Raw genomic sequence first — 26,634 nt, 5'->3', positions numbered from 1 at the left:
TTGCGATGCCAATGCCTTGGTCAAGGGCAACGGCAGGAGTATATACCCTATACATAGGATACAATTTTATGGTGTGCGGGGGAAACCAGCACACACAGGCAGGCAGGCATGTGTTTTTATGGATAGATAGAATAGATCTACCACATATAATAACTGAGCCCTACGTCTCCGTTCTATTTACTTTGTGCTTTCTGGTGCCTCCTCTTCTCGTCGGTGACGCATTCCGCCTAAGACTTCATTTGATCATGGTCTGTCACTCACAACAACAGTCCTATTCTACCGCGCAACTAACCCATACAGTGTATACAAAGACTTGACAGTAATCAGACTTAATGAGGGTTCATAAGAAGCTGTCTTTCTCAACATACACTAAAGACACTATAGCGTTCTTTATCTTGACACGTGCTGTCGAATCCGTAATGTTCAAACTAACTGTCATTATTCCTAAGTAAGTAACTTTGGGTCATACATGATTGATTTCAAAATATTACTCACCAGCTACAAAGCCCTAAATAACCTGGCCCCCCTCTACCTCGCCGACCTCCTCCCCCGTCACACCCCTCCCCGTCGCATCAGGTCCGCGGACACAAACTGCTCGACAGTCCCAAGGACCGAGCTCCAGACCTGGGGCGACAGGGCCTTCAGTTGCCGCGCACCCTCCCTCTGGAACACCCTCCCCATCCATATCCGTCAATCAACCACCCTCCCCTCCTTCAAACAGGCCCTCAAGACCCACCTCTTCAGCCTCGCTTTCACCTGATCAAATTATTTACGTTTATTATTGTTGATATCTCTATGTCATGTATTACTCTATTCTGTATTTATTAAATAATTGTATTGTGTGTGTGTGTGTGTGTGTGTGTGTGTGTGTGTGTGTGTGTGTGTGTGTGTGTGTGTGTGTGTGTGTGTGTGTGTGTGTGTGTGTGTGTGTGTGTGTGTGTGTGTGTGTGTGTGTGTGTGTGTGTGTGTGTGTGTGTGTGTGTGTGTGTGTGTGTGTGTGTGTGTGTGTGTGTGTGTGTGTAAAGCGACTTTGGGTACTTAGAAAAGTGCTATATGAATGTATTATTTTTATTATTGTTGTTGTTGCTGTTGTTGTTGCTATTATTATTATTATACGCAATTTACGCATGCTATCAACACTAGGGATGCACCGATCCGACTTCATTTTTTTTTTGATTTTTTATTACATTTTTTTTTATTTAATCCACGTTTTTTTTTTTATATTAAAATATATTTTGTTTTTAATTGTAAAGGATCACAAGTGTGTTTTTGATTTGTTGTAAACAAAGACAGAAAATAAACTTCATTCATTCAATTAATAAACTGTATGCCTCACTGTCACTGTGTGGAAGAGACTGGGATCATTCTTTTGTGCAAGGCAACATCAGGCTTGACTTAAAACATTACTTTCCTAACTTAGTGAAACTAAATGTAACAAATTAACACATAGATATAAGTGTACTGAATGGTTATTTCTTATTTTATTTATTATTTAAAAAAAAAAAAAATAATAATAATAATAATAATCCAATATATATATATTTTTTTACCGATACCCGATCCAGCAATTTTACTGAAATCGGCGGCCGATACCGATACCAATATCGGATCGGTGCATCTCTAATCAGCACTGTGCAGTACAGTTCAGTGGTGGACATGGTATAAGCAGAGTTTTGCCGGGGTGCTGGTGGTAAACTGATGGTAGATAGATTGGTGAAACAGCGTAAGGGGGGTGTATCATATAGCATGGCTCAGTATCCATGGTCACACGGTCTCCTCCTGTTACCGAGATAAGAGATGGGAAGGATTGGGACGTTTTCATTAGAGGTCCCCCTTGAGCCCCTTGGACGCCGCCATGTGACAGGTTTGGGAGAGAGGGGGCGGAGCAACCTCAGGTGTTTGTCTGTGTGTCTGAGTCGTATAGGTAGCTGGCAGCGTTTATGTGTCATGTGTGTGTGCGTGCGCATGCATGCGGTCGGTGCAAAACACAAGCGGTATGCATGTAGTCATCTGTGTGTGTGTTGTGGTGCGTCTCCGAGGAGGGAAGATATTCTGCGTGGTAATTATAGCCTATGTGTTCCTGTCGGTGCGTGGCTGGCTTTCACACACAGTTCCAGCCCTCCCTCTGCTTAACGTGGTCCCTGACTCCAGGTCACATCATGCTTCAGCAGGCGCCACGACTATGCTATCAGAGCTATCACAGAGAGTAGGAACACAGATGAGAGAGAGGAAGGAGGAAAAGAGGATAAAGAGAGAGAGAGAGAGAGAGAGAGAGAGAGAGATGAGAGAGAGATGAGAGAGAGAGAGAGAGAGAGAGAGAGAGAGAGAGAGAGAGAGAGAGAGAGAGAGAGAAGAGAGAGAGAGAGAGAGAGAGAGAGAGAGAGAGAGAGAGAGAGAGAGAGAGAGAGAGAGAGAGAGAGACTGTTTTTTCTCAGTTTGACAATCTACCTGCCACATGAAAGAGATGATGCGCTCTTCTATGTTAAGCTTATATTGAGTCTTAAAATCATACTTTTTGGAAGATAAGTGGAAAATAATCTAACGAGAGGGGGTGAGAGAATCACACTTGTTTACAATCCAACTAAACTGGTTTTAACAAGTTTCCTGAGACGATACGTTGAAATTGGGCAGGTTTCTGTTTCAAGGTTGTTTTGCTTGTACAGAGAAGACCTTTGATCTTGATACAAGCTCATTTATATTCAAGCAGGTGAACCCCCCCCCCCCCCCCCCCCCCCCCCCATTGTCAGATTGGTGCAGTGGTTAGCACTGGTGCTTCACACCCGGCTGTGGGGGGGTTCACCTGAGCTTGTATTTAGATCAAAGATCTTCTCGATAGACAGACATGCCTGATGTGTGATAGGAATATCAATAGCCTATACAAATAGTTGGTAAGAGTTTATTTTGTATGTTTATCCAGTGCCTATGAATCAGGGTAAAAGACTGTAGTATGTATGTTTATGGTTTCTCACTTCTTGTGAATTTGAATTTACTGCATATTAATATATACTGTATTATGTCATATATATTGTACTATGTATGATTACATATGATTAAGAATATGGCATGCATAGTCATATGTTCTGATTTTAATACTACTTGGTTGTTTAGTCTGTAAATGTCTTATCTATCTATGTTATGTGTGGACCCCAGGAAGAGTAGATGATGTTCTGCATCAGCTAATGGGGATCCTCCTAATACAACCATAACTCATAAATCATGCATGCCATACCATTGGAGTTGGTCCCTGGGCACCGCACTATGGCTGCCCACCGCTCCTAAATAGCTAGGATTTAATGCAGAGGACAAATTCCTGATCTATGCAAAAATGTACCTGGAAAATAAAGGGATTCTAATTCAAATACAGATTTTAGTTTACACTGGTTTTTCAGTGAGTTCTCTCTGCTTTCTTGCTCAGAGTCTTATAGCTGTGGCAGCGTATGAGCAATCAGTGCCTATTCAGCGTATAGCGATCTCACTGTAATGGTCAATGAACGTGATTACGAGAGGCTTGCAGCTCCAGTGGACAGAGCCATAGCTTGCCCACCCACCCAGGGACCACTTTGAGCAGAGTCCCAATCCCAGCCCGGCGAGCTGGACGGCGTGGCTCTCCTGCTCAAAATGTCACTACAGTAGCTACTCAGAGAAGCAAGGTGCAGTGTTGCGAGAACAATTTAACCCTTTCACTGCCACACTACCAAATGGTTGACCCTTTCACTGCGGCAATACGGAAGGTTAGCCCTTTCGCTGCCACGCGACAACGTGTTAACCCTTTCACTACCACACTACAGTGGTAGTGTGGTAGTGAAAGGGTTAACCTTCTGTAGTGTGGTTGTGAAAGGGGTATTGAAGAAAAAAAACGAATTGATCAAAAAAAAAATTAGAAAACCTGCCTGTGGAAGGGATATACAGTATATTCCCTGACACAACATCCATGTCCGTAGGGCCTCAGCCTCAGCATATAAGTCTCCATCCAAAAATACCTACAAGAGCATTCCAACTCTTGAACCTGGAGACCTGGTTGAGGAGGGAACGCGTTTATTTCCAGCTACCACTACAGTAAATAACAAACATAGTGGTGTGTGGCACAATATGTCGTCTTGTGTCAAACTGCATTACTAGAGGGCCGCCCTCTCTCTCTTCACCTTTAGTACGGGTGAGTGCTCAAAAACACATTTCCAAGAAGCACTTGCTGTGTACGGTAAGATACCCATTGGAAGGAAAACTCCCATGAATATTTTATAGCTGGTTCTCTTCGCTAATCTAGTGCATGTAAAGTGCTCAGAATGTAATGCTTGACATGCCCTTTCATACCCTAAAAATAGCATCATCTCCATGCTTAGCTATGAGCCTCCAGCCCGCCGCTGCGCTTATCTGAGACAATAGATATTAAGCCACTTTACAACACAGATTCACGTGCCTTATGTGACACTGTAATGGTACCATAATGACACGACAAGAGGAAGTACAATGTCACATTTAGTCGCATTGTACAAAGCACTGAATCAGGCTTAAGGCAGGCGGGTAGAGAGAGTTTTTCTTTTAATTGGGTTAAGTTGTAGCATATGTGATCCACGCGCGTCCATTCGTTGCATTCCCGAGGTCACGGAGAGGTTGTTTGTTTCATATTCTCTCACACACCAACCTTGCGACATCTTTTGTTTCGCTCGTTAGTCTGACACATGCAGGTGCTCTCTCTAACCCCAGGGGTTTGGCCTGCGAGGCTGACACACAGGCATCATCAAAACAGGTTTGGCTCCGAGTAGCTATTGCCCTGAGGCTGGTCAAGTGCGGTAACCGCCAGGAAGTATTGTCAGGATCCGGTTCAGAGCACAGTGAACAGTGCTGGTTTGTACGGCAGCTTACAGGATATCATTATCCTTTTCCCCAGGATGTTGACAAAACACAGCAGAGGCCGTGTTTACAGTCTGCAGTAGAACATGTGTTTTGGCGTTTCGGTGGGTGTTCACAAAACCATAATTTTGTTCATAGTGGAGAAGAAGAAAAAAATAAGGTACCGGTATGTTTCTTAATAGCCAGGGGTGGGTGTGTGTGTGTAGCATTACAGTAGCGGGGGATCAGGGGGGGTGAAAAAGGACTGATTGATGTTGCCAGTCAATAATCTTATAATCCTACCTTATCTCCTCTGAAAATCAGCACGTTTGGCTGCTCACATCATGTCGGTGCCTGCCGGCACTTTGCCGAGCATCCTCCTGCTCCGGAGAGACGAGGAGAAGGAGGGGGGTCTGTTGGTTTTATCTCATCTCCACGTCGACATTGTAGGCTCACTCACTCTCCATTAAAGATGAATCGAGTGGAAAGGGGGAGAGGAAGGCCCTCTGAACTGAGCCTGTTTACACGGGGCCCCTGGATGCCCCACTGGTCCACTGCACTGAGAATGTGGGTTTTAATGAAGACAATAGGCAGCAGGAATGCTGAAGAGCCAGCAGCGTGGACGTGAAACAGGCTGGCTGTGGCTCTGAGAGAGTGCCTGGCCTGTCTTGTCATTATCTCTCAAAAATCGATACATCGCAACCCGGCGATTATTACGAAGACACGTGACGCGGTAGAGAGGACTCCTACAAATGACAGGTGCAATAGAAAATCTTGATTGGTGGTAATGTCTGACCACTGAAGTGTGTCTGACTCTAGAACCACCAAAACCTGCACGGACTACAATGTATGACGTATATCATGCCAGTTAGGGTACCATGTGTATACTTTTACTCTTACTCATAGTATATATTCACATAAAATGTCTTTATTGCGTATATTTATTGTAACATATAATAGAACACATAGGGCATAGGCATCTGTACCTTTGTTTAAACTGTTTATTTTTCTCGTATTTTTATATTCCGATCATACCTGTTCCTCCCCTCTCCCTTCCCCCATGCTGCTATGACGCCCACATTTCCCCAAGGGGATCAATAAAGGAATTGATTAGAAAGATGTTAGAAAGAGGCTTTTGCTCATGAACTGTGCTGTAGTTTAATAGCAGCTCAAATAATACTCCAGTTTGACAGCCGGAACACAGGAGTGTTGGGATCAGACCAGACATCAGTAAACCAGAGGACATAAACAGGAAGAGACATAACCGCTCGGATGTCGGAACGATGGGGAATGTCAGACTGTCACGACGCGGGCACTCTAAGAGACGGGGCTTCCTGTGTGCTGGTGGCGTAATGTCCTGGGACCGGGGTCGGATGGAAATCTTTCCCACGCAGCACTTCCATACTGGGAAGAGGAGAACGGGGCATTCATGTCACAGGCCGGGTAAAGTCCCAGACTGGCTGACAATGTCCCGTGAGCAGCGAGCACCCATACCAGTCAGTGATTGGTCCACTGGTTGATTAGTCAGCACCGCTATTCATATTTCAATTCAGACATAATTAGCCTACATACGGCACTGAACAAGGACACACAGTGTCAAAGACGCGAAGCAATTTCTCATAGAGTGAACTGGTCTTACACAAAGATGCCATGCCTGTGAGCTGCCACTAGAGTGAATTACTGAATGAATAAATTAATGAATTGATGAATTAATGAACGAGTGACACGAGTGAAATTAGTGACACTCCCGGTTGTAGAGGTGCTTCGCATCTAAAAAGACAGTGTTCACAACACATAGGCCGACTCTCTCTCAAACAGACATTCAGGTGCATGCGAGTGTGACGGATCATACTGGTCTGCGTTGTGTTTGATGTTAAATGAGAATGTCCCGAGGGGGAGTCGAACAGGGGGCTCCCGCGTCCGCGGGCGACGACACAGGCCGCTGCACTAAGAAGTGAATTCACTCCTAACTACCGTACCTATGCGTCTGTTAACCCTGTTATGAGGAAGTGAGTTTAATTTACCAGCCCGCACTGCCACAGTCACTCGTCAACACACCTGTTTCCGTGACTGTGGACATACCCACGGGCTTCCCCGTTACACTCACCTCCCTAAACTCACGCCCCTCAGGACATCCGGGTCACTGGGCACCACTGTGACGGATCATACTGGTCTGCGTTGTGTTTGATGTTAAATGAGAATGTCCCGAGGGGGAGTCGAACAGGGGGCTCCCGCGTCCGCGGGCGACGACACAGGCCGCTGCACTAAGAAGTGAATTCACTCCTAACTACCGTACCTATGCGTCTGTTAACCCTGTTATGGGGAAGTGAGTTTAATTTACCAGCCCGCACTGCCACAGTCACTCGTCAACACACCTGTTTCCATGACTGTGGACATACCCACAGGCTTCCCCGTTACACGAGTGCACACGCACATGATAAACACAAATACGAAATACATGCAAACATGCTCTCTCTCTCTCGCTCTCTCTCTCGCTCTCTAATTTTCTCTCTCATTTGAATTCCATTCAATCAGTTTCTAATTGACTTAATTCACCAGATGGTCCTGAGCTGAAATGCAGAGTGAATACAAAGCAGAGCAGCGACGCTGCCCTCTGGTCCCAGAAACACATGACCTCTGTCTCTGTTTATGCCTCTTTAAAATAAACATCCCATTCGTTTAGAGCTGTGAAACAAGCACGTCACACACACACACACACACACACACACACTTAAAGGACAGTAATGACCTCAATTAGATCAACACCCCACCCCTGTTTTCATTTGTCCTAGGAGGATCGGACCTTCTGGAGAGAACCAAATCAATGGGGCTAAACTAATCAATGGTCTATTGCCTTCTTGCTAAAACAACAGACGCCAGGATCCTTGTTAATGTTAATACACGTCCTGCCTCAGTGGAGAGGGCTTTGTTAAGTGTGTGAACGAGCTACTAAAGCAGTTCTACCTCAGATGACCAGACACTGATGCTTTGTTAATGGCGTTAGCCCACAGCAAGGCAGACACCATCAGCAATGGACCCTTTTCACAGACGTGTCATCGCTGAGCAAACACAACTGCAGATCTTCTTTTCTTTTTTTTTTTTTACTTTGCCACTATCCCCCAAATGTGTCATTATGCCAATTCCCTTCCTGGTCGTTGCACTACCCTACTGTCGGTCTGGGGAGGGTGTGTAGACTAACACATGCCAGCCACTTCTTTTCACCTGACAGCTAGGAGTTTCATTAGGAGATCGCTATCTCTCCCCTGATCCCCTCCTTGCTGAACAGGCGACCAGTAGGAATCGCTATTGCAGTGACCAGGACTCATACCCCACCAGCTTCCCACCCACAAACACTGTCAATTGTGTTTGTAGAGACAACGACCAAGTCGGAGGTACCGCAGCCAGGAATTGAACCCGGGTCTCTGTGGTGGTAGGTGAGTGCTTAGCCGCTCCCTAATGGGTCTCCTTGATTTAGATGTGTGGTGAGCCAGCACTGACAACAGTCAATAATAGTATTGATTTGGATGTGCCAGTGCACCAGCATTGACAACAGTCAATATATAGTATTGATTTAGGTGTGCCAGTGAACCAGCATTGGCAACAGTCAATATCAATATTGATTGATTGAAAACTTTATTAACAGATTGCAGAATGGGCACAATACAGTATGGCTCAATACACACAATTGTTAAGGGGATGCAGACCAGAGAACGACTTTCGTCTTGTTTACATCAGGGTCCCCCCTTTTCAATTCATCATAACATATGACATACATGACAGATAGACAGTACTGTTACATCCAGACATTTATGACATACTAGATCTACAAATATACAGTACTGTTTAAGAGTACAACGCCTGTCACATAGACCCTGGCGTTGGAAACTCTGATTAAGAGACAGGGTTTCTAAGAAGAGAGTATATACATTTGAGGGGGAAGAAACTGTACATTGGAGGAGGTTGGGTAGGTGGGGTGGGGTGGGGTGGGGGGGGGGGGGGGGGGTTTGTAGGTGGGGTGGGGGACAACTGTACATTGGAGGGGGTTGGGTTTGGACATTTACAGGGGCCAGTTTCGAATTGCAGCCTCCCGTAGGTGCTCTTTGAGAGCGGTTTTGAAGGTGGGTAGTGATTCACATTCCTTTACAGCTTTAGGTAGGGCGTTCCACATTGATGTGGCATAATTGCGAAACGTGTTTAATCCCTTGTTTGAGCCGAATCTGGGTTTAACATGATTTGTGGAGCTCCCTCTGGTGTTGTGGTCGTGGTATTCACTGACCTTTGGGAAGTATTTTGACATGTACATGGGTACCTTAGTGGTGTAGTGTATCTTGTAGACCATATACATATAGTATTGCAAACACAATTTATTTAACACCCATTGCAAAAAAACTAACAACATAATCTGTGTTTATCTGCTATGACAGGTCCATTAAAAGAAAGGCATCCTCTGTGAAATATCTACAAGGTTGATGGCTATATTCAGTTCAATCAGAGTATCCGCGGGGTAGTGACGTGGTTTATGGAGGGCAGGGGGAATTGTCTTCAGAGCAGATGCAGCAGTGGGTTCAGATAAAACCCCAGCTGCTGGGACAGAGGAGGAAACACTCGACCCTGAGCAGTGTATCTCTACTGCTACTGCTGCTACTGCTGCTGCCAGTGTACGTGAGAGAGGGAGACACAGACAGACTGAGAGGGGGGGGAGAGAGAGAGAGAGACAGAGTGAGAGAGAGAGACAGAGAGAGAGAGACAGACAAGGGAAGAAAGAAAGAGAGAGAGATAGAGACTAACAAAATAAGAAAGAAAGAAAGAAAGAAAGAAAGAAAGAAAGAAAGAAAGAAAGAAAGAAAGAAAGAAAGAAAGAAAGAAAGAAAGAAAGAAAGAAAGAAAGAAAGAAAGAAAGAAAGAAAGAAAGAAAGAAAGAAAGAAAGAAAGAAAGAAAGAAAGAAAGAAAGAAAGAAAGAAAGAAAGAAAGAAAGAAAGAAAGAGAGAGAGAAAGATAGAGACAGACTGACAGATAGGGGAAGAAAAAGAGAGAGGAGAGAGAGAGAAAGATAGACTGATAGACGGGGAAGAAAGAGAGAGAGAGAGACAGTCAGGCTAACTGGAAGTAAGAGAGAGAGACAGTCAGACAGATGACATGGGAAGAAAAAAATAGCTAAGGGAGGAGAGGGGAGGAAGCAAGAAATAAATAATGAAAAAAAAACAGACGCAAAGAGGAAAGATGGAGGGCATACAGTAGTTTTTTATGTAGATGAAAGCCATTTTAAAGCCATTTTCATATAAATGTTAGCTCATTAATTTCCGTGTCGAGAGAAAATATGAACATCTGTGATTGCCATGAATCAGTGAATAATAGTGCAGGCAAGTAGCCAAAGATACACAGAATATGAAGCACACACAAGCGCGCACACACACACACACACACTTTCAAAACACACAACAGCCCTATGGGTAGAGTGATGTCATGTTTCTATTGGGGTGGGGAGCTCGTGGCTGAAGATAAAAAAGACTAAATACTGCCAGAGGTGGTCTAGGATTTAAAGATGAGCAGAAACACAACACTGTTACTGCATAATTAGCCCCTAACAGCCAAGAGATAAGGAACTCTTCCAAGTCGTGGCTCCAAGCCCCTAACGACCCTGATCCCTGGCTGACAGGCTCAAGTAGATTTACTCTCAGGGTCACCATGAGGTCCAAGAAAAAACAACAACATTCTTTAACCATATGACCATATAATGTTACAACAACAACAAAAAATACCCCACCGTCCACCCGGAAGATACTTTTAGGTTGGAGTAATGGGAATGTTTATGGCAATGGAAGGAATTCCCCTGAGGGATGGGGGGGGGGGGTCACAGTTCCATAGCCAGTTGCCTCCAAGCGAAAGATCTGAACGGTGATGAGACAGAAGGACTATACAGACCAGGGAACTGTACGGGGAGATAGCGAGTGTCACCGGCTACTGGAGATATATGTTGTGAGATGAAGATCAGCTCTGAGTAGATAACCCATCCCTCCTGGCAGGCTTGGGAGAATGGCATCCCACCAAGACAGGCATCACTCTAGCAGAGAGGATGAGTCTCGGGGGAAGCTTACAGTTTGGTGGTGGTACCCCCAAAATGCTTTCAAGTAGAACATAGGAGAGTAATTTCAATAGATCCCTGTAAAAATATATATATATGTATATATATAAACACAAACCCATTACATGTCATTACCCAGGATACAGCAAATAAACCTTTTTAGTTTTTACATATCATACTATATCTATATCTGTACATATCCCTATAGCTGCTGGCCAGTATGACTTACTATAGTGTCTTTATACCTGTGTGTCACTGAATATACTCTGTACATACATCTGATTTGCACTATTACTCAGTAGTACTCATTTATCTATTTATACCCAGTTTAATCACCTGTATATTTCTATTGCACTTTACTGTTACATTGCATGCTGGTTTGACTTATTTTCTTATTTTCGTTGTACTGTATGTGCTGTATAATGACTATACATTTGAATCTAATAAAATGTAATCTACAGAGGGATGACTTGTTACCTCACAAGAGGAGGTATCTATCCATGGGTTTACTGACTCCAGACTTGGATTTCAGTATTAAAGAAAACCCACCCCCGTCGAAACGCAACTGGATTCCTTCCAGGGCCGTTCTGTCTGATGTATCCTTGGGCCCCTCTCTCGTGTGACCCTGGTCAGAGCATGGGAACAGCGGAGACCACCACCACACAGTGTGCGGCGCATGGGGAGGAATGCTTGCAAACACACAGCGCAACCGAGAGAGGCGCGACGGCTCACGGGCACCGGGGTTCCCAGCAAAGACAACAATCGTAAATAGAAGATGACCGGGGCAAAATAGGTCGTTCATGAGTAGGCAACGTCACAAGCAATTTATCAGAGATGATGACCGTTAATAGAGGTTTCGATGAGACCGAGGCGGCTCTCCCACAGTCACGGCCAGGGAGGGTTACCATAACTGTTGCAAGAAAAACAGCAACTATATGGCCTACTGTTTATTTGTATACTGCTCCAAATCGTGTGACACTGATGACTCCCGCCCAGGGACTACACGTGTATGTAAATTGGCTTATGGGATATATAGAGTATGGTGCGATATGTTTATTGTGCACAGTCCCTGTCGAATAAACACAATAACAAAACGAATAATAATGTTGATTGTTCAGATGTAGGTCCGATGACGCGGCATAGAAGTGAAAAGAGCCTTTACCTGACGTGTCCCACATGTTCAGCTCGATCCGCTGTTTGTCTATTTCAAAGCTGGCTGTGTAGTTTTCAAACACTGTGGGCACATAGTTCTGGAAATAAGACACAAGTGGGGGGGTTATTTTAAGTTAATTTCAGAAACATGCATTTATTGGTGCAGCAACTGGAAGTAGATATAGTGAAATAGCCTCAGGCTTCACGGGTGCATGCTAGAGGGGGAAATATTATAAGGTTTGAAATAATTAAGCAATTGTTGCAGCAATATAGCCTATGGGCCTCATTATCAATTATCTCTTGTCTGTCTGTCAGACTGACACACACGCACACATCTCTTCTCCTGGGCTAACCTGCTGTTAGGTCCAAAAGTTTAACTGTTCATATATATATATATTAGTGCTGTCAATAGATACAAAAAAATAACTAATTAATCTCACAATTTTCTGTAATTAATCTAGATTAATCTAGATTAAAAATAGCATTTTCTACTTAAAACCGAAGCTTGTACAGATATTTACCTGAGTAAAACCATGGAATTAATGTAAAATCAACACAAAGAAAGTATATTTAGATTCAAAGACTATTTTAGCTTTCTTTGAATACAGTTTCTCTCCTGTGAAATACAAATGTTCAACAAAACCATCAACATTGACTCAGCTAGACCGCTTTCTTATAACCGCGGCACTAACAAATAAAAACAACCCAAGTATGTTAAAGTGCAGATTGGCTTAGAGGACGATAATGTCTTGTATGAACTACCAGTAATATAAATCATATTAACAACAAAAATGTGTTCCATCTTCATGTCAGATGATTTTCAAAAAGGTGCATGTCGAAGAACAAGCAAATATACTGCTGAAAGTTCAGAACGTTGAAGATGTTTCACTCCATATTCATCTAGATTAATTTATTTTAATGCTTTAATTAATTTAAATTAATCTCCAAAGTTAAAGCATTAACTTTGACAGCCCTACTATATATATACATGTGTGTGTGTGTTAAAATAATTTTAATAATTTGGGTGCTGCGTGTTATGGGTTTTCAGGCACTCACAAATGTGTGACCGGTCTGATCCCACTCTTTCCAAATCGAGCATCATACTTTTTTTTAAACATTTGTCAATCATAAATAATGTTGCTTGACACCTACCTCTGGATAACAGTCCTTGGCAAAAACGTGCAACAGTGCCGTTTTGCCACATTGTGTATCTCCCACCACCACTATCTTACAACGGCTGCCTTGACTGTCCATTTTTTGCCCGTCAGAATTTGTTGTTAGCGCGGAGAGAGGTTTCATTCACCATCCGACAAGGGATACAGCGTAAAAATATGGGGGAAAAACGCAAATGCATGCGCCTGTTGTTGCGCTCTATCCTCCCCGGTCCAGCGCGCAGTCCCTGGTTCCCACACTCCCTCTGACTGCCTGTCTGATGACCCCAGCCAGCAGCGCGCCTCCCTCCCTGAAAACTCTCATACTTCCATTGGCCCCGCCTTCATAATACAGGTCCAACCGCTTATTCGCGACTGCGTCCACTCCCATCCATTTTTCACATGCTTGCTAATGCTAGAACATTCGTTTTATCATTATACCCGTGGCCTGCGCCGTGTAAACAATGATGAATGAATGAATGAATGAATGAATGAATGAATGAATGAATGAATGAATGAACGAATGAATGAATGAATGAATGAATGAATGAATGAACACTTTATTTAACAGATTGCAGAATGGGTACAATACAGTACGGCTCAATACACACAATTGTTAAGGGGATGCAGACCAGAGATAGACGTTTGTCTTGTTTACATCAGGGTCCCCCATTTTCAATTCATAGTGAGTACAATGTATTTAGTTGTTAGACTACATTTGGATTCACTTCAAATGTTTGTTCATTTAAGTGATGTATTTGACCGGGGCGGCACACTGTCACACATACAAACAAACACACACACACACACATGCACACATACGCACACACACACGCACACAAATCTGAAGTGTGTGTTTGTATTATTTATAGTGACTTCAACACACAGACATGTCTCTGCCTTTGGAACGTGGGAAACAGTGTCCCTGCGTGGTTGTAATAATGAGATCTGTTTCAATTGACTATTCTGGGAGGAATAAATGCAATGTTGGCCTGTGGCTGATGTGTTTCTCTCATGGGAGACATTTCACACATCCCTCTCAGTTGGCCATTGCCATATACAGTGGTTAATGTGCCAACATCCTGCATCCAGAAATAAAACAAGTATTGTTGGGCAGACATGGATGTCACTAATAACAGCTTGCTTAATGATTGTTATGGGAAATCAATGCAACCATGGGGAAAGAAACCATTTAAACCAACGCGCCTTGAAAAAGATGCCTATTGAGACTGTATACTCCTATAAAGAAGCAGAGGATTTTCCCTTCCTCGCTAATAGTCTACAGCAGGCCAAATAGGCCTCTTGTGTGTGATGCCCATACCAGCTGTTCGTTTAATATGTCTTGCTCCTCATTAAGTGATGGTAAACGAATGAATGAACCCTGGGCTGTTGGATACTGTCCCGCAAGCTGATAAAGTCAGTTGTTTTGGTTTGCAGACAGCATAGAGTATTCCGATCAGATAGGCTAGACCCTTTACGCCCTTCCATAGGCGTTGGCATTTGAAGCGCCTTTTCTTCAAATTGTTATTGTTATGACTCTGAGTGAGACACAAGGCAGCCTGCCAGTGCCGCTCAAGCAGTAGTCAAGCTGTTTGATTAATGATGTCCTTCCTGCAAGACACCACTGCCTCCCTCTGGCTAAAAGTGCTATTGTGTTTGATTGATTGATTGATTGATTGATTGATTGATTGATTGATTGATTGATTGATTGTGATTGATTGATTGTGATTGATTGATTGATTGATTGATTGATTGATTGATTGATTGATTGATTGATTGATTGATTGATTGAAAACTTTATTAACATGTAGCAGGGTGGATTATCCCTACTTTATGAGAGTAGATGTACCCTGTCACCAGGTAGTGGGAATGCAGCAGATCTGAGTCCGGCTGAATCCCCGACTGTAGTACAGTGGAGCTTTAGCAGAGGGAGTGGATGGGGCCTAGGATTTACTAACTTAGGGGTGGTGCGCTGGTCCTTCTTGCCCTCCAGGGCGACTCACAGTAATTCCCCATACACCCACACTTCTCCTAATACTACCCGCACCGGCAGTGGAGGCTGCTGCTTTTTAGGTGAAGCACAAATTATTATATTATATATTAAATTATATTTTTTAAACATCCCCAACGCTGCAACACCCCCATTCCTCCCAGGTGTCAGGCTCCTCATTCGCTTCCATTCATTTTGGGGACCATGTTTAAATATCATCCTTCTGAAGTATAAACAAACTATACTGCTGTGACGATTTCAATAAAACAGACCATTCTGAGTCAATGGTATGCAGTGGCGTTGCGCAATATGTCGGGGCCCCCCCGCAGGGCAGACCACTCCCCTAAATCAAACCAAGCAGACCATGTACAGTATACAGTGGCTCGGCGGCCCCTGATCAAACCAAGCAGACCATGTACAGTATGGCTCGGGCCCATCAAAAAATAACACAGAGGGGAGCTCCCGTAGCTCACCGCATATCTCGGCGCTATTTCTGCGTCGGGGAAAACCGTGCTCGTCACGGATCTGGGGGACACAAGTTCGATTCCCGGACCCGCCGTCATTTCTCAGAATGTCTTCCCCTGCTCTACATCCCATTTCAACCTGTTTCTGTCGGTCATGCTTGACCAGAAAAGCGATAAACGCTAAAAAATTAAGTAAAAAAAAAAAAAAAAAAAAACACAGTATGCTATGACTGGCCCCTGTAAATGTCCTAACACAACCCCCTCAATGTACAGTAAATGACCAAGTATGGTTGTCAATATTCCAATGTACAGTTTTGTTTGTACAGTTGTACAGTGTATGTCCCCCACCTCCAATGTACAGTCCCCCCCCCCCCTACCCAACCTCCTCCAATGTACAGTTTCTACGTCAAATGTATATACTCCCTTTTCTGGACTATTTTTATATCACAAACAGTACTGTATTTGCAAGTCTGGTACATGTCATAAATGTATAGATGTAGCAGTACTGTCTATTTGTATGTCATATATGTCATGATGAATTGAAAATGGGGGACCCTGATGTAAACAAGACGAAAGTCTTTCTCTGGTCTGCATCCCCTTGACAATTGTATGTATTGAGCCGTACTGTACTGTACCCATTCTGCAATCTGTTAATAAAGTTTTACAATTCAATTCAATTCAATTCACGGCAGAATGTGTAGACAATAGACAGGCAGTGAAAACAAAGTTCTCCTCCAAGTCCTGTGGGTATTGTCTCCTCAACGTGTCTGCAGCTGAGCGAATTGCAGTTCTGCTCAATGAATGAATCCAAGAGGAATCCGAATTTCCCCTCTAACTAGTGCTATATGCTTCATTGCGTCATTAATAAAGTTTTCAATCAATCAATCAAACAATGCCGTTTGTTTATGAAGAAACACACTCCTCAATGTCAGTTTCAGTATTTAATAAAAGACAAAGATGAAGACACCATGAATGACTGAACGAACGTCTCTGCAGGAGGCGAAGTGAAGAATGAAAACTAAGATGGCCGCTCAGCAATAACAGCGCAGTGCAAGGCATATCCGGTTGGATGCTGGTAAGACGCTGCCCTCTAGTGGCCGGCGATAAACTCTTCATCCCCCCCAGACCGGAAAGCTAAGGGTCGGAATAGATTAACGGTCTAAATCCTGTATCCAGCTGCCGGACTCGGGCTCGTAACGTGCAGGCGGCCTCTTCACGCGGCCCGGCCGAGTAGGCAGGGGCAGCGTGGGTGGCGACCGTGGCACCGGGAGCGGCGCGCCCAGGAAGGCACCGGCAGGAGCAGTGAGGTCAGAGGCCGCCCCATCAGCAGGCGCCGTAGGGAAGGCGGCCATAGCCGCGTCGCGGGGCCCATCAGCCGGCTGCTGAGCAAACCCCTGGGGCATCGCGGGCGGGGGCTGACGGGTGGGGGCCGGGGTGGGCACAACGGGTGGGGGCAGATGTCCCAGGGCAGTAGGTGGCGGCGACGGCGCAGCCGACTGCTGATGGGCGCAGGGTGTGGCCGGTGTGTAGGCGCGGAGGAAACGCCGGTTGCGCAATGTCAGACGTCCCGAACCGTCGACCCTGACCCGATGCTTGTCGTGGCCCAGTGACTCTACCACCACACCTGACCTGTCCCATTTGTGAGGGCTCGGGCCCTGCTGGTTCTGGAGGAATACTCTCTCGCTGAGTGCCAACGGGCGGAGCGGTCTTGAGTGAGTCCCCAGAGACTCGGTGGTACGGGACATACAGGTCCGAAGGGCGTCCTCCTTTGCCGCCCATGCCTCGCGCCACAGCAGGCGGATATGCGGGTTCGAGAATTTCTCGAGGCGGTTCACGAAGGAGAGCGAGCCCCGAAGGGGGCGGCCGAAGATGATCTGCGCTGGCGAGAGGTTGCAGTCGGGGTCAGGTGTGTTTCTCAACTGCAGCATCGCGCGCAGGAAGCGGTCCTGATCAAGGCTGCCCGACGGGCCCGTGTTGGACATCAGAAGGCGCTTAGCAGCCTTCACCGCCACTTCTGCCCTCCCGTTCGACTGAGGAAAGCTGACGGAGGACACATGGTGCTTGACGTGCCATAGGCGGAGGAAGTCCTCAGTGTGGCTCGCCTTGAATTCCGGACCGCCGTCGCTTGAGAGCTCCTCCGGTACGCCGAAAGTGGCGAAGAACGAACGGAGGTGTTGGACCAGGCCCGCTGAGCCTGCCAGGGCAGTACCAGCCGTAGAGCTCAGGACCTCTACCCAGCCCGAGAGCCGATCCCCAACAACTAGGTAGTGGCGGCCCCCATAGTCGAAGAAGTCCGCAAACACCGCCTCGAACAGAGTGGATGGGGGTGATGATGGCAGGGGGGGTGTAGCCGCCTGTGACGGAGCATTGCGGTTGCAGTCTGCACACCCGTCCCTGGTGGCTTGAATGTCCCCTGACACCCCGGGCCAGTAGACTATCGCTCGGGCATGCTGCCCATCGCTGAAGTCCCCTGGTTGGCGGCGTGGAGATGCCGAAGGACTCTCTCACGGAGGGATGTGGGAACCACGACGCGGTCCTGATAGAGCAGGACGCCGTCCTGTGCGTAGACGGACTCACAGACCGATGACAGGCTCGCCAGGGCGGGGTCGTTGACGTCAATTCCACCCTCCTGCTCGATGAGGCGGAGGAGGTGGCCAAGGCCCTCGTCAGCCGCTGTCTCTTGTGCGAGGAGGGGCCAAGAGACGGTACCGAGCTCTCGTGCATCGTCACGGATGGAGGCCATGAATGCTGATTCCACGGCGTCAGGCTCGCTCGGCAGCCACAGTGAGATGCCGTTCGTCGAGCCCGAGGGGGAAGGGTGCCTTGAAGTGGCGTCAGCGGCATAGTTGCTCTTGCCAGGCAGATGCACAATGTCAAAGCACCACGGGAGGGTGCGCTGCTTGAGTCTAAATAGACGCGAGTTCGTAATCTCATCCAGCGTGCGGTCGCCAAAGATCTTCACCAGCGGCTTGTGGTCGGTGACCACGACGAGGTTGTCGGACCCCTGCGTGAAGTACCGCGTCTGTTCCAGACCCCAGGCCACGGCCAGGGCCTCTCCTTCGACAGCCACATAACGCTGCTCCGCAGGGGACAGGAAACGCGACCCCGCGAGGGTGATCCTCCATCCTCCTGAACAGCAGTCCGGTATGCCCGAGGCACAGTGACAGTGCTGCTGAAGCAGGAAGTAGCCAATGCCGAGCTTGGACCAGTCAGGGCGGAGGCAGGTACGCTTCTGCATGTCGTAGATCTCCATGCCCTCACGGATGGCCCCAATTATGGCCTGCTTGGACGTCTGGAAGGCCTCCTCCAGAGCGGGGGACCATCGGAACACACAACGTGGGCTGAGGAATGGCTTGAATGGAGCCATCGTCTCACGCAGCTGGGCATAGTTAGCCACCTGGTTAACAAAGCCGAACCAGCTCCTGATATCCGTCGTAGAGCCCGGTGTAGGGAAGTCCCGGATGGCGTCCAAGTATTTCGGGAGTGGTTCGATGGTAGACTCCGACACCCTGAAGCCAGCGAAATCGACACACCTCTCCGCGAATTGAAGCTTATCCGGGTTCAACACGATGCCCGACCGGCCGACACACGTGAGGAAGTCGATGGTCCTCCACCAGTGTTGCTCCAGGTCAGTGTCATAGTGGATGGTGTCATCCACACAGCGTTCCTTGCGCTCATAGTCCGAGAGGACAACGTCGAACCGGCGGTTGTAGCCATCCCGACGACAGGAAGCCCTGTGGTGCCCTGGTGTAGCGCCAACGGCCGAAGTGCATGATGAAGGTAGTGAGGTGGCGATCCGACTCACGCAGGGGGACGCTGTGGTAGCCGTTCCAGGCGTCCGTGACGGTCTTCCAGGTGCCCTTCGGGACGCGGCGTGCGAGGTGGAAAGGAGACATGGTGGCGAAGGTTTCACGTTGGCAGAACTTGTTGAGAGGGGAGAGGTCCACGGTTCTGCGGGGGGAACCGTCATGCTTCCGAGTGACTACCATACAATGGCACCACGTGACAGGCTCGCCGTATGGCACACGTTCAATGACCCCAAGGGCCTCGTCCCGCAGGAGGTCATCGTGGACCCTCCGCTGCCAGTGTAGAGGCACGTTGGCCGCAGTGTGGCATGCCTTGAGTGTAGCTGCGCGGTCCACGTGCATCTCGATAGGCGGTCCTTCCATGCATGGCAATGCCCGATGAGGGCAGGTGTTGAACGTCGACGAGGCATATCTCTCGAGTAGCCAACCTTTCATCCGGCCGTTGTTCTCTGGCGTACAGGGGAACGGCAGTGCCGCGGGGCGCGCGGGGGGGACCGTGCGCTGGGGGCATGAGCACTGTGCGTCCTGGGGGTCACCTGGCCCTACGCAGCCGCCGTTGGTTGACCTCGTAGCATTGACACGCTGGTCTGGCGTGTCAGGGCCGCGCCTGTCCCTGGGCCCCCTTGTAACGTCGTCCGACGGGAAGCTCATAGGCAAGAGGCCGAAGTTGAGCAACGACTCGTAGGAGAGGAACATGGCCCGGACTGAGCTGCTCACGTATACCATGGAACGGCAGGACGTAACGCGCCCCCCGCTGCAGGTCGTCGAGAGCCTAGCGAAGAACGCCCCCTCGATGGCTATGGGGGATCGATTGGCGGCTGACAGGCTGAGGCTGACGGGTCGCAGGTCGTCCTGCGCGAAACCGCAGGCCAGGAACTCCTCCAGAGACCAAAGGTCCGACTGCGCGCCAGTGTCTGCGACGGCCGATATCCGAGCCCCGTTGGCTGGGCCCCGGTTGCTGGTGCCATCCCTCAGTCCGACTGGCATGTCCACCGAGATGGTGATCAGTGCTCGGGGGTGGTCTCTCAGCCTGGCTCGTTTTCATTCGCCCTTGGAGAAGATGTGGTGCTCGAGTTTGATAGGTGCAGGCCTGTTGACACAGCCATGCGACGTAGGGGCGTGGCGTCGGCAATGGCTCCTGCAATGTCGGCCAGGGCGGGCTCCAGCTTGCACCGATGAGACCTGGGAGATCAGCTCCGACCCCACGGCGGCCTGTTGACCGTCAGATGGTGGTTGTTGACGCCTCTGTTGTCGGCGGGCCCTGTAGCAGCCGATGCACACCTGGTGAGGCTTAGGATTCCACCCACGAGGCCCCTCCGTGAAAATGTCAAAGACGCTCTTGCACTCCGGGCATGACGCTCGTTTAGCCCCGTCCGCAGGGCTCGGGGCGGGGCTCATCTGTGGAGTCGTCTTAAGGCGCCGGAATGACGACATGGCTGACAGGGAGGACGACGGGAGAGCGTTACGGGCCATCTCTTTGTTCTCGACAAGCGCGATCACCTCGTTAACTGGCTTGACCAGGATGTCAGTCGTCCCCAGCGTCTCACGGCGTATGTCCGAGTCATAAATGCCATTGAGCAGGACATCGCGGATAATGTGGTCGGTGTAGTCGACGTTCGCACCACACACGCATGCCGCACTATATGCGCATGTCTCTGCTTTGCCCCGCACTCTGGCAGCGAGTGCGCGGAATGTCTCGTCTCGTTCCTGTCGTAGCTGAAGTAGCTCGGTGCGCAGGACACATGTAGCGACCGGGATGACAGCCAGAGAGCGCATGACAGCGATCAGGTCCTGCAAAGGTCCGGTAGCGGCGCCGGGGGCGGCTTTCAGCAGGCTGTCTCCAAGCACAGGCCCGGTGCACTGAAACAATTGGACTGGGGCCTGGGCATCCTCTATGCCTGAGCCGGTGCAGAATACGTCCCAACGTCGGATGAACACATTCCATTCCTCTATTGACACGCCCACGTCAACCCTGGGCCGATCGAGTCTCGGGCCGCGAGGGGCTGGGGGCTGGGGCCTGGGCCGGCGTGGCCATGACAGGCGCTGCGTGCTGGTGGGCAAGTCCATGATTGTTCAACATAGCAATGGCGAGTGCTTCAGACACGTTGCCGGATGTGAACTCACAGGCGGGGACAGAGCATCCAACGACGACCATGGTGTCTTCATGAAGAAACACACTCCTCAATGTCAGTTTCAGTATTTAATAAAAGACAAAGATGAAGACACCATGAATGACTGAACGAACATCTCTGCAGGAGGCGAAGTGAAGAATGAAAACTAAGATGGCCGCTCAGCAATAACAGCGCAGTGCAAGGCATATCCGGTTGGATGCTGGTAAGACGCTGCCCTCTAGTGGCCGGCGATAAACCCTTCAGTTTAGACATTCACAAGACTTGCATAACGTTACAACTGCACGGCGGCAGTTTAACAACATTATTATTGTCCCTTACCTTCGACGTGCCGCGCCTGCTGCATGCATCCCACAACGTCATCTTTTCCATTCATTCATTCCAGATAGGGCCATGGAGAGGCATTGTTGTTATTGATATCATCTTCATCAATGCCATCAGCCCTGTTTAGACATTCACAAGACTTGCGTAACGTTAGCTAGCAAGCAAGCTAGTCGACAATATCTCCTTCCTCCATTGCAACGCTATCTACAGTACTAGAGAATTCAAAGTGCCCGCGAGGCGATGACGTTGTTGTTGTTGTCACGTTTAGCTTTTATTGCAGGTGTATATATATATCATCAAACGATGCACAATAAGTTCATGAACAATAACAAAACACTCCACCCTGGGCCTGATAGCTGCGGTGGTAGCCCTTTAGCTACGTTAGCTCCAACAAGTTATCTTCTTAAACTGAGATCAAAATTATTTTGAAAACAAGCTCGCTGCAGAGCCGCAGTACGGCACAAGAGAAACCATTATCTGATTGGGCCACAAGGCTGTCAATCATGCTAGCTGCAGAGCCGCAGAGCAGCAAAAGAGAAACTATTAGCTGATTGGTGGATTGAATGATTGACAGCCTTGTTATCCATTCAATGGCAAGAGTTTAACTGCACAGACCGTGCTTAGATGACGTTAATAGCCTATTTTGATTGGCTATTATTTATTATTTATTTAACCCTGGTCAACCTGTGCAGATATTCTGCACGAATAATTACTGCAGTGCAGGCCTGCTCAGAGCGGTCAAATTTTGCCATTTTTGAAGAAAAAAAATTCACTGGCCTTTTTCTTTACAGAGGAAAACATTTATAATAAAAATAAATAATAATAATAATAATAATAATAATAATAATAATAATAATAATAATAATAATAATAATAATAATAATAATAATAATAATAATAATAATAATAATAATAATAATAATAATAATAATAATAATAATAATAATAATAATAATAATAATAATAATAATAATAATAATAATAATAATAATAATAATAATAATAATAATAATAATAATAATAATAATAATAATAATAATAATAATAATAATAATAATAATAATAATAATAATAATAATAATAATAATAATAATAATAATAATAATTAAAAAAAAATATATATATAGGTATATGTAAATTAATAATAATTATGAATTATGAGTGAATTTGTATTTCACGTGTTGTCATAGAGAAACCTCCACTGCCGCACCCTCCCACACCCGGTGGCAGTAGTAATAGATGATATACTTTCTCCCCAAAGCAGTACCTTTCCTTGCTGATGATGAGCAGAGACCTGTCCCAATGATGCATATGCAGGGGGTGGGGAAAGGGTTAAACACATAGGCGTAACATGATTTCAGAATGCAGAATTTGTCCCCCCCACGTTTTACTGTCCAAAGATAATACATGGATAATAAACGGACACGCGACGCGGCGACCAGGAGCACAAACGGAAAATTGCTGATTGTCTCTGAGCTGAGTCTGACTACCTGTCCTGACTGAGCTATTATTATGCAAAGATAAGTAGATGGGGGTCGCATTCTTGCCCTGCACGGGCCAAGTACCCACTCGCTACAGTACTCGTCTTTGCATAATAATAGCTCGGGTCGTCAGTTGGATTCTTGGATTCACTACAGTCATACACACAGTGGAGTCCTGTGCTTTTATTGTGCAAAAGCATTTCAACTACCCTGGCGAAATACACTGATCCTCCAGCATTTGTTTCTGCTGGATTCAGAAACTGGAAAAAGGCTGTGGAGAGATTTGAGAGTAGTGTTTCTCAGGAACTTAGCATGTCTTTTTTTTTTATCATGCATATCTTGTGTCTTACCTATTTAAAAAAATGTCTGCCTATTTTATTATTGTATTTTGCACAATCAATGCGGGCATGACCACTCTAGGTATTACTGTGTTCATAATTGCTAATTGAAGCACCATATAATAAATGTTCTTTCACCATAAACCTTTCAAATTTGTTTATTATTTGTCACAACAAAATACAGAATACTTTGAAATGCTTGTTTCTGTATGAGCTCAGTGTGTCGTTTACATGGAGAAATGGCGCCACCGCCTGGGAAAATGCGGTATTGCACACCTGGTATTTAAAAAAAAAAATCTAGGTAGAGGGGGGGGCCCCCCCCCCTAGCACCCCCCTGCGACGTCACTCACCACGCCCCCAAATATGTCCCCCGCACAACTATCGACAGAGTTACGCCACTGGTTAAACAATACAATACCTTACCCGAAAGGAAGGGGTTAAACAAGACAACACATTAACAGACACGCACACAGTGATCCCATTTCGTTTTCTTTACTGAAACTATTATCCTCTGGTTAACACAAGGCACAATGACCAAAGCTCTTCCCGCTTACACAAGGCACAATGACCAAAGCTCTTCCCGCTTACACGAGGCACAATGACCAAAGCTCTTCCCGCTTACACGAGCCACAATGATTAAAGCACTTCCCGCTTACACAACACAATGATTAAAGCTCTTCCCGCTTACACAACCCAATGAATAAAGCGCTTCCCGCTTACCCAACACAATGATTAAATCTCTTTCCACACCGGTCAATACACAGTAATGGAACCTGTCCCTTTAAGGGTTGAAATGCTGGGCTATCACACAACACATTTCAATACACAGTAATGGTAGCCGTGTCCCTTTAAGGGTTGAAATGCGAAGAGGGTGTTCCGCTGTCTGAGTTCTCCCTTCAGCCCTCTCTTCCTCTTCTGTCATCTCTCCTGCCCAACGTCACACCAGCTCCCCCTGGCGGCAGTCCAGTGCACGCTCCACTATTAACTGTCAATGTTAGAAAGGGGAGTTTACACAACGTTATCCTGAACACAGTAGAGTACAAGGAATTAGGTTAGACACATTGAATTATTGTTGAACATATTCAGGTGTCTACAAACAGATTGCAGAATGAGTACAATACAGTACAGCTCAATACAGACCAGATAAAGACTTTCGTCTTGTTTACATCAGGGTCCCCCATTTTCAATTCACAATGACAGTGTAAGTAAGTCATAGGGTGTGTGTGTGTGTGTGTGTGTGTGTGTGTGTGTGTGTGTGTGTGTGTGTGTGTGTGTGTGTGTGTGTGTGTGTGTGTGTGTGTGTGTGTGTGTGTGTGTGTGTGTGTGTGTGTGTGTGTGTGTGTGTGTGTGTGTGTGTGTGGCACTGGCTACTTTTGACTATGGATAAAAACACATTAATCATCTGCATTTTCTCCTGTGTATTAGCTTGTGTGGTTCAAAACGTGTGATGCATAAATTAAACAAGTTTTTTTTTTGCCAGTGAATAATGCTACACACTGACCCAAGAGCACATAGTTGTATGCATTGCGTGTGTGTGTGGGGGGGGGGGGGGCTTCATAGACAGACATTTATTATATTGTATTATATAAATATAAAGTTAATTAACTTGAAGATACAGGATTTCACCTAGAAATGTTTCTTGGTGGGATGGATATGGACATGTCCTTTAGAGTCTATACATTTAGATCATGTGACAATTAAACTTTCTGTATTTTCTACCACCTGCCATCAGAAGGTCTTGTCGAGTGATGGTGTCCAACTCGATCAACCCGGTGCTACCATAGTCTGTTATTATCCCATTCTTTATTTTATTTGTTGACAAAACCCAGCCCATGCTTTAGCTCCACCTATTTTATAATCCTATGTATTTAGAAAAAAAATACATCAATATTGTTGTAACTGAGGGGTACAATTCCCTGACTGTATTGATAAGTATGGTATCATTAAACCACTACCGCTTGATGTACTTTAACTTCTGGCCATCCAGTACACGATATCTAAGTATGATGAACACTTTCCCACATATGAAATCAGGTCCACACAAATATAACAGTTGAAGGTTTAATATAGCAAAAGGTATATACAACATTCACTTAATTACATTTATGATTTGAATGCACTTGTAAGGCAAATGAGTATTCGTAGGCAAATCAACACTGAATGTCCAATCTCTGGTTACGCAGGAAGCAAGTATACAACCTGGTTCTTTAGGGAAACTATAGCGATGGTACTTAAGGATTATAGCGGGATACTAAAGGGGTCCTGCTGGTTGTAAGTCAGTAAGGGGGGGGGGGGGTTTGGAGAGCCGTCAGCTGCATCCCATCTGGCCAACGATTCCTGGGGAGAATTCAGGTACAGAAAACAGTGCCCGCAGGATCTTGATCCACAGATGAATACACTTGGGCCCTCTTGTAGACGCTAGCTGTAGGTCCACAACGAAGGAGAAGCGAGGCGGCCTCGGTCTGGGTTGAGCGCCGTCTCACCTGGGCTCCTCTCGGGGGTAATTCCAACACTCACTGGCGTTGGCTGTTATCCGCTCCACAAATCAAAGCACCCAAAGCAAATAGATATTCCATGCCGTATAGGCTCAGCAGTCGTCCGGGTAGGTAATCCAATGTGCAGGTCCACTCGTCCTCGCCCAGAACTCCTCGGATGAAAGCACCACGCGTGGTCTGCCCAGCCTGGTTAAGACTCTAGATAACGCGAGGAACGATGGGGGTGCTGCTCACTTTAGAACTTTAACCGCACGATGCACCATACATAATAGACTATTATTACTTAATAGAAATACGTCCCACTCGACGGTACAGTGCCAAACTATGACAATTCAGCTATGAATTTACACGAGGTCTCAATGCCTATTCTGGGGCCAAAATAGGCCATACT

The 26,634-nt window shown here is 46.6% G+C and overlaps 1 protein-coding gene across 1 annotated transcript in view; it reads right to left on the bottom strand.

The window, feature by feature from the left end:
* Nucleotides 1-13,479, bottom strand: part of rnd2 (Rho family GTPase 2) — a 56,432-nt gene extending 42,953 nt beyond the window's left edge. The window contains exons 1-2 of the mRNA XM_084328166.1: nt 13,218-13,479; nt 12,076-12,163 (exon numbers count right to left, since the gene is read on the bottom strand). Of these exons, the coding sequence (XP_084184292.1) occupies nt 12,076-12,163; nt 13,218-13,364 (235 nt within the window). The 5' untranslated portion in view covers nt 13,365-13,479. The remainder of the gene's footprint in view (nt 1-12,075; nt 12,164-13,217) is intronic.
* Nucleotides 13,480-26,634: the final 13,155 nt, after the last annotated feature.

This window comes from Notolepis coatsorum (assembly GCF_963971535.1).
Source record: "Notolepis coatsorum genome assembly, chromosome: 14".
NCBI lineage: Eukaryota > Metazoa > Chordata > Actinopteri > Aulopiformes > Paralepididae > Notolepis > Notolepis coatsorum.
This window is presented reverse-complemented; position numbering and strand designations above follow the sequence as displayed.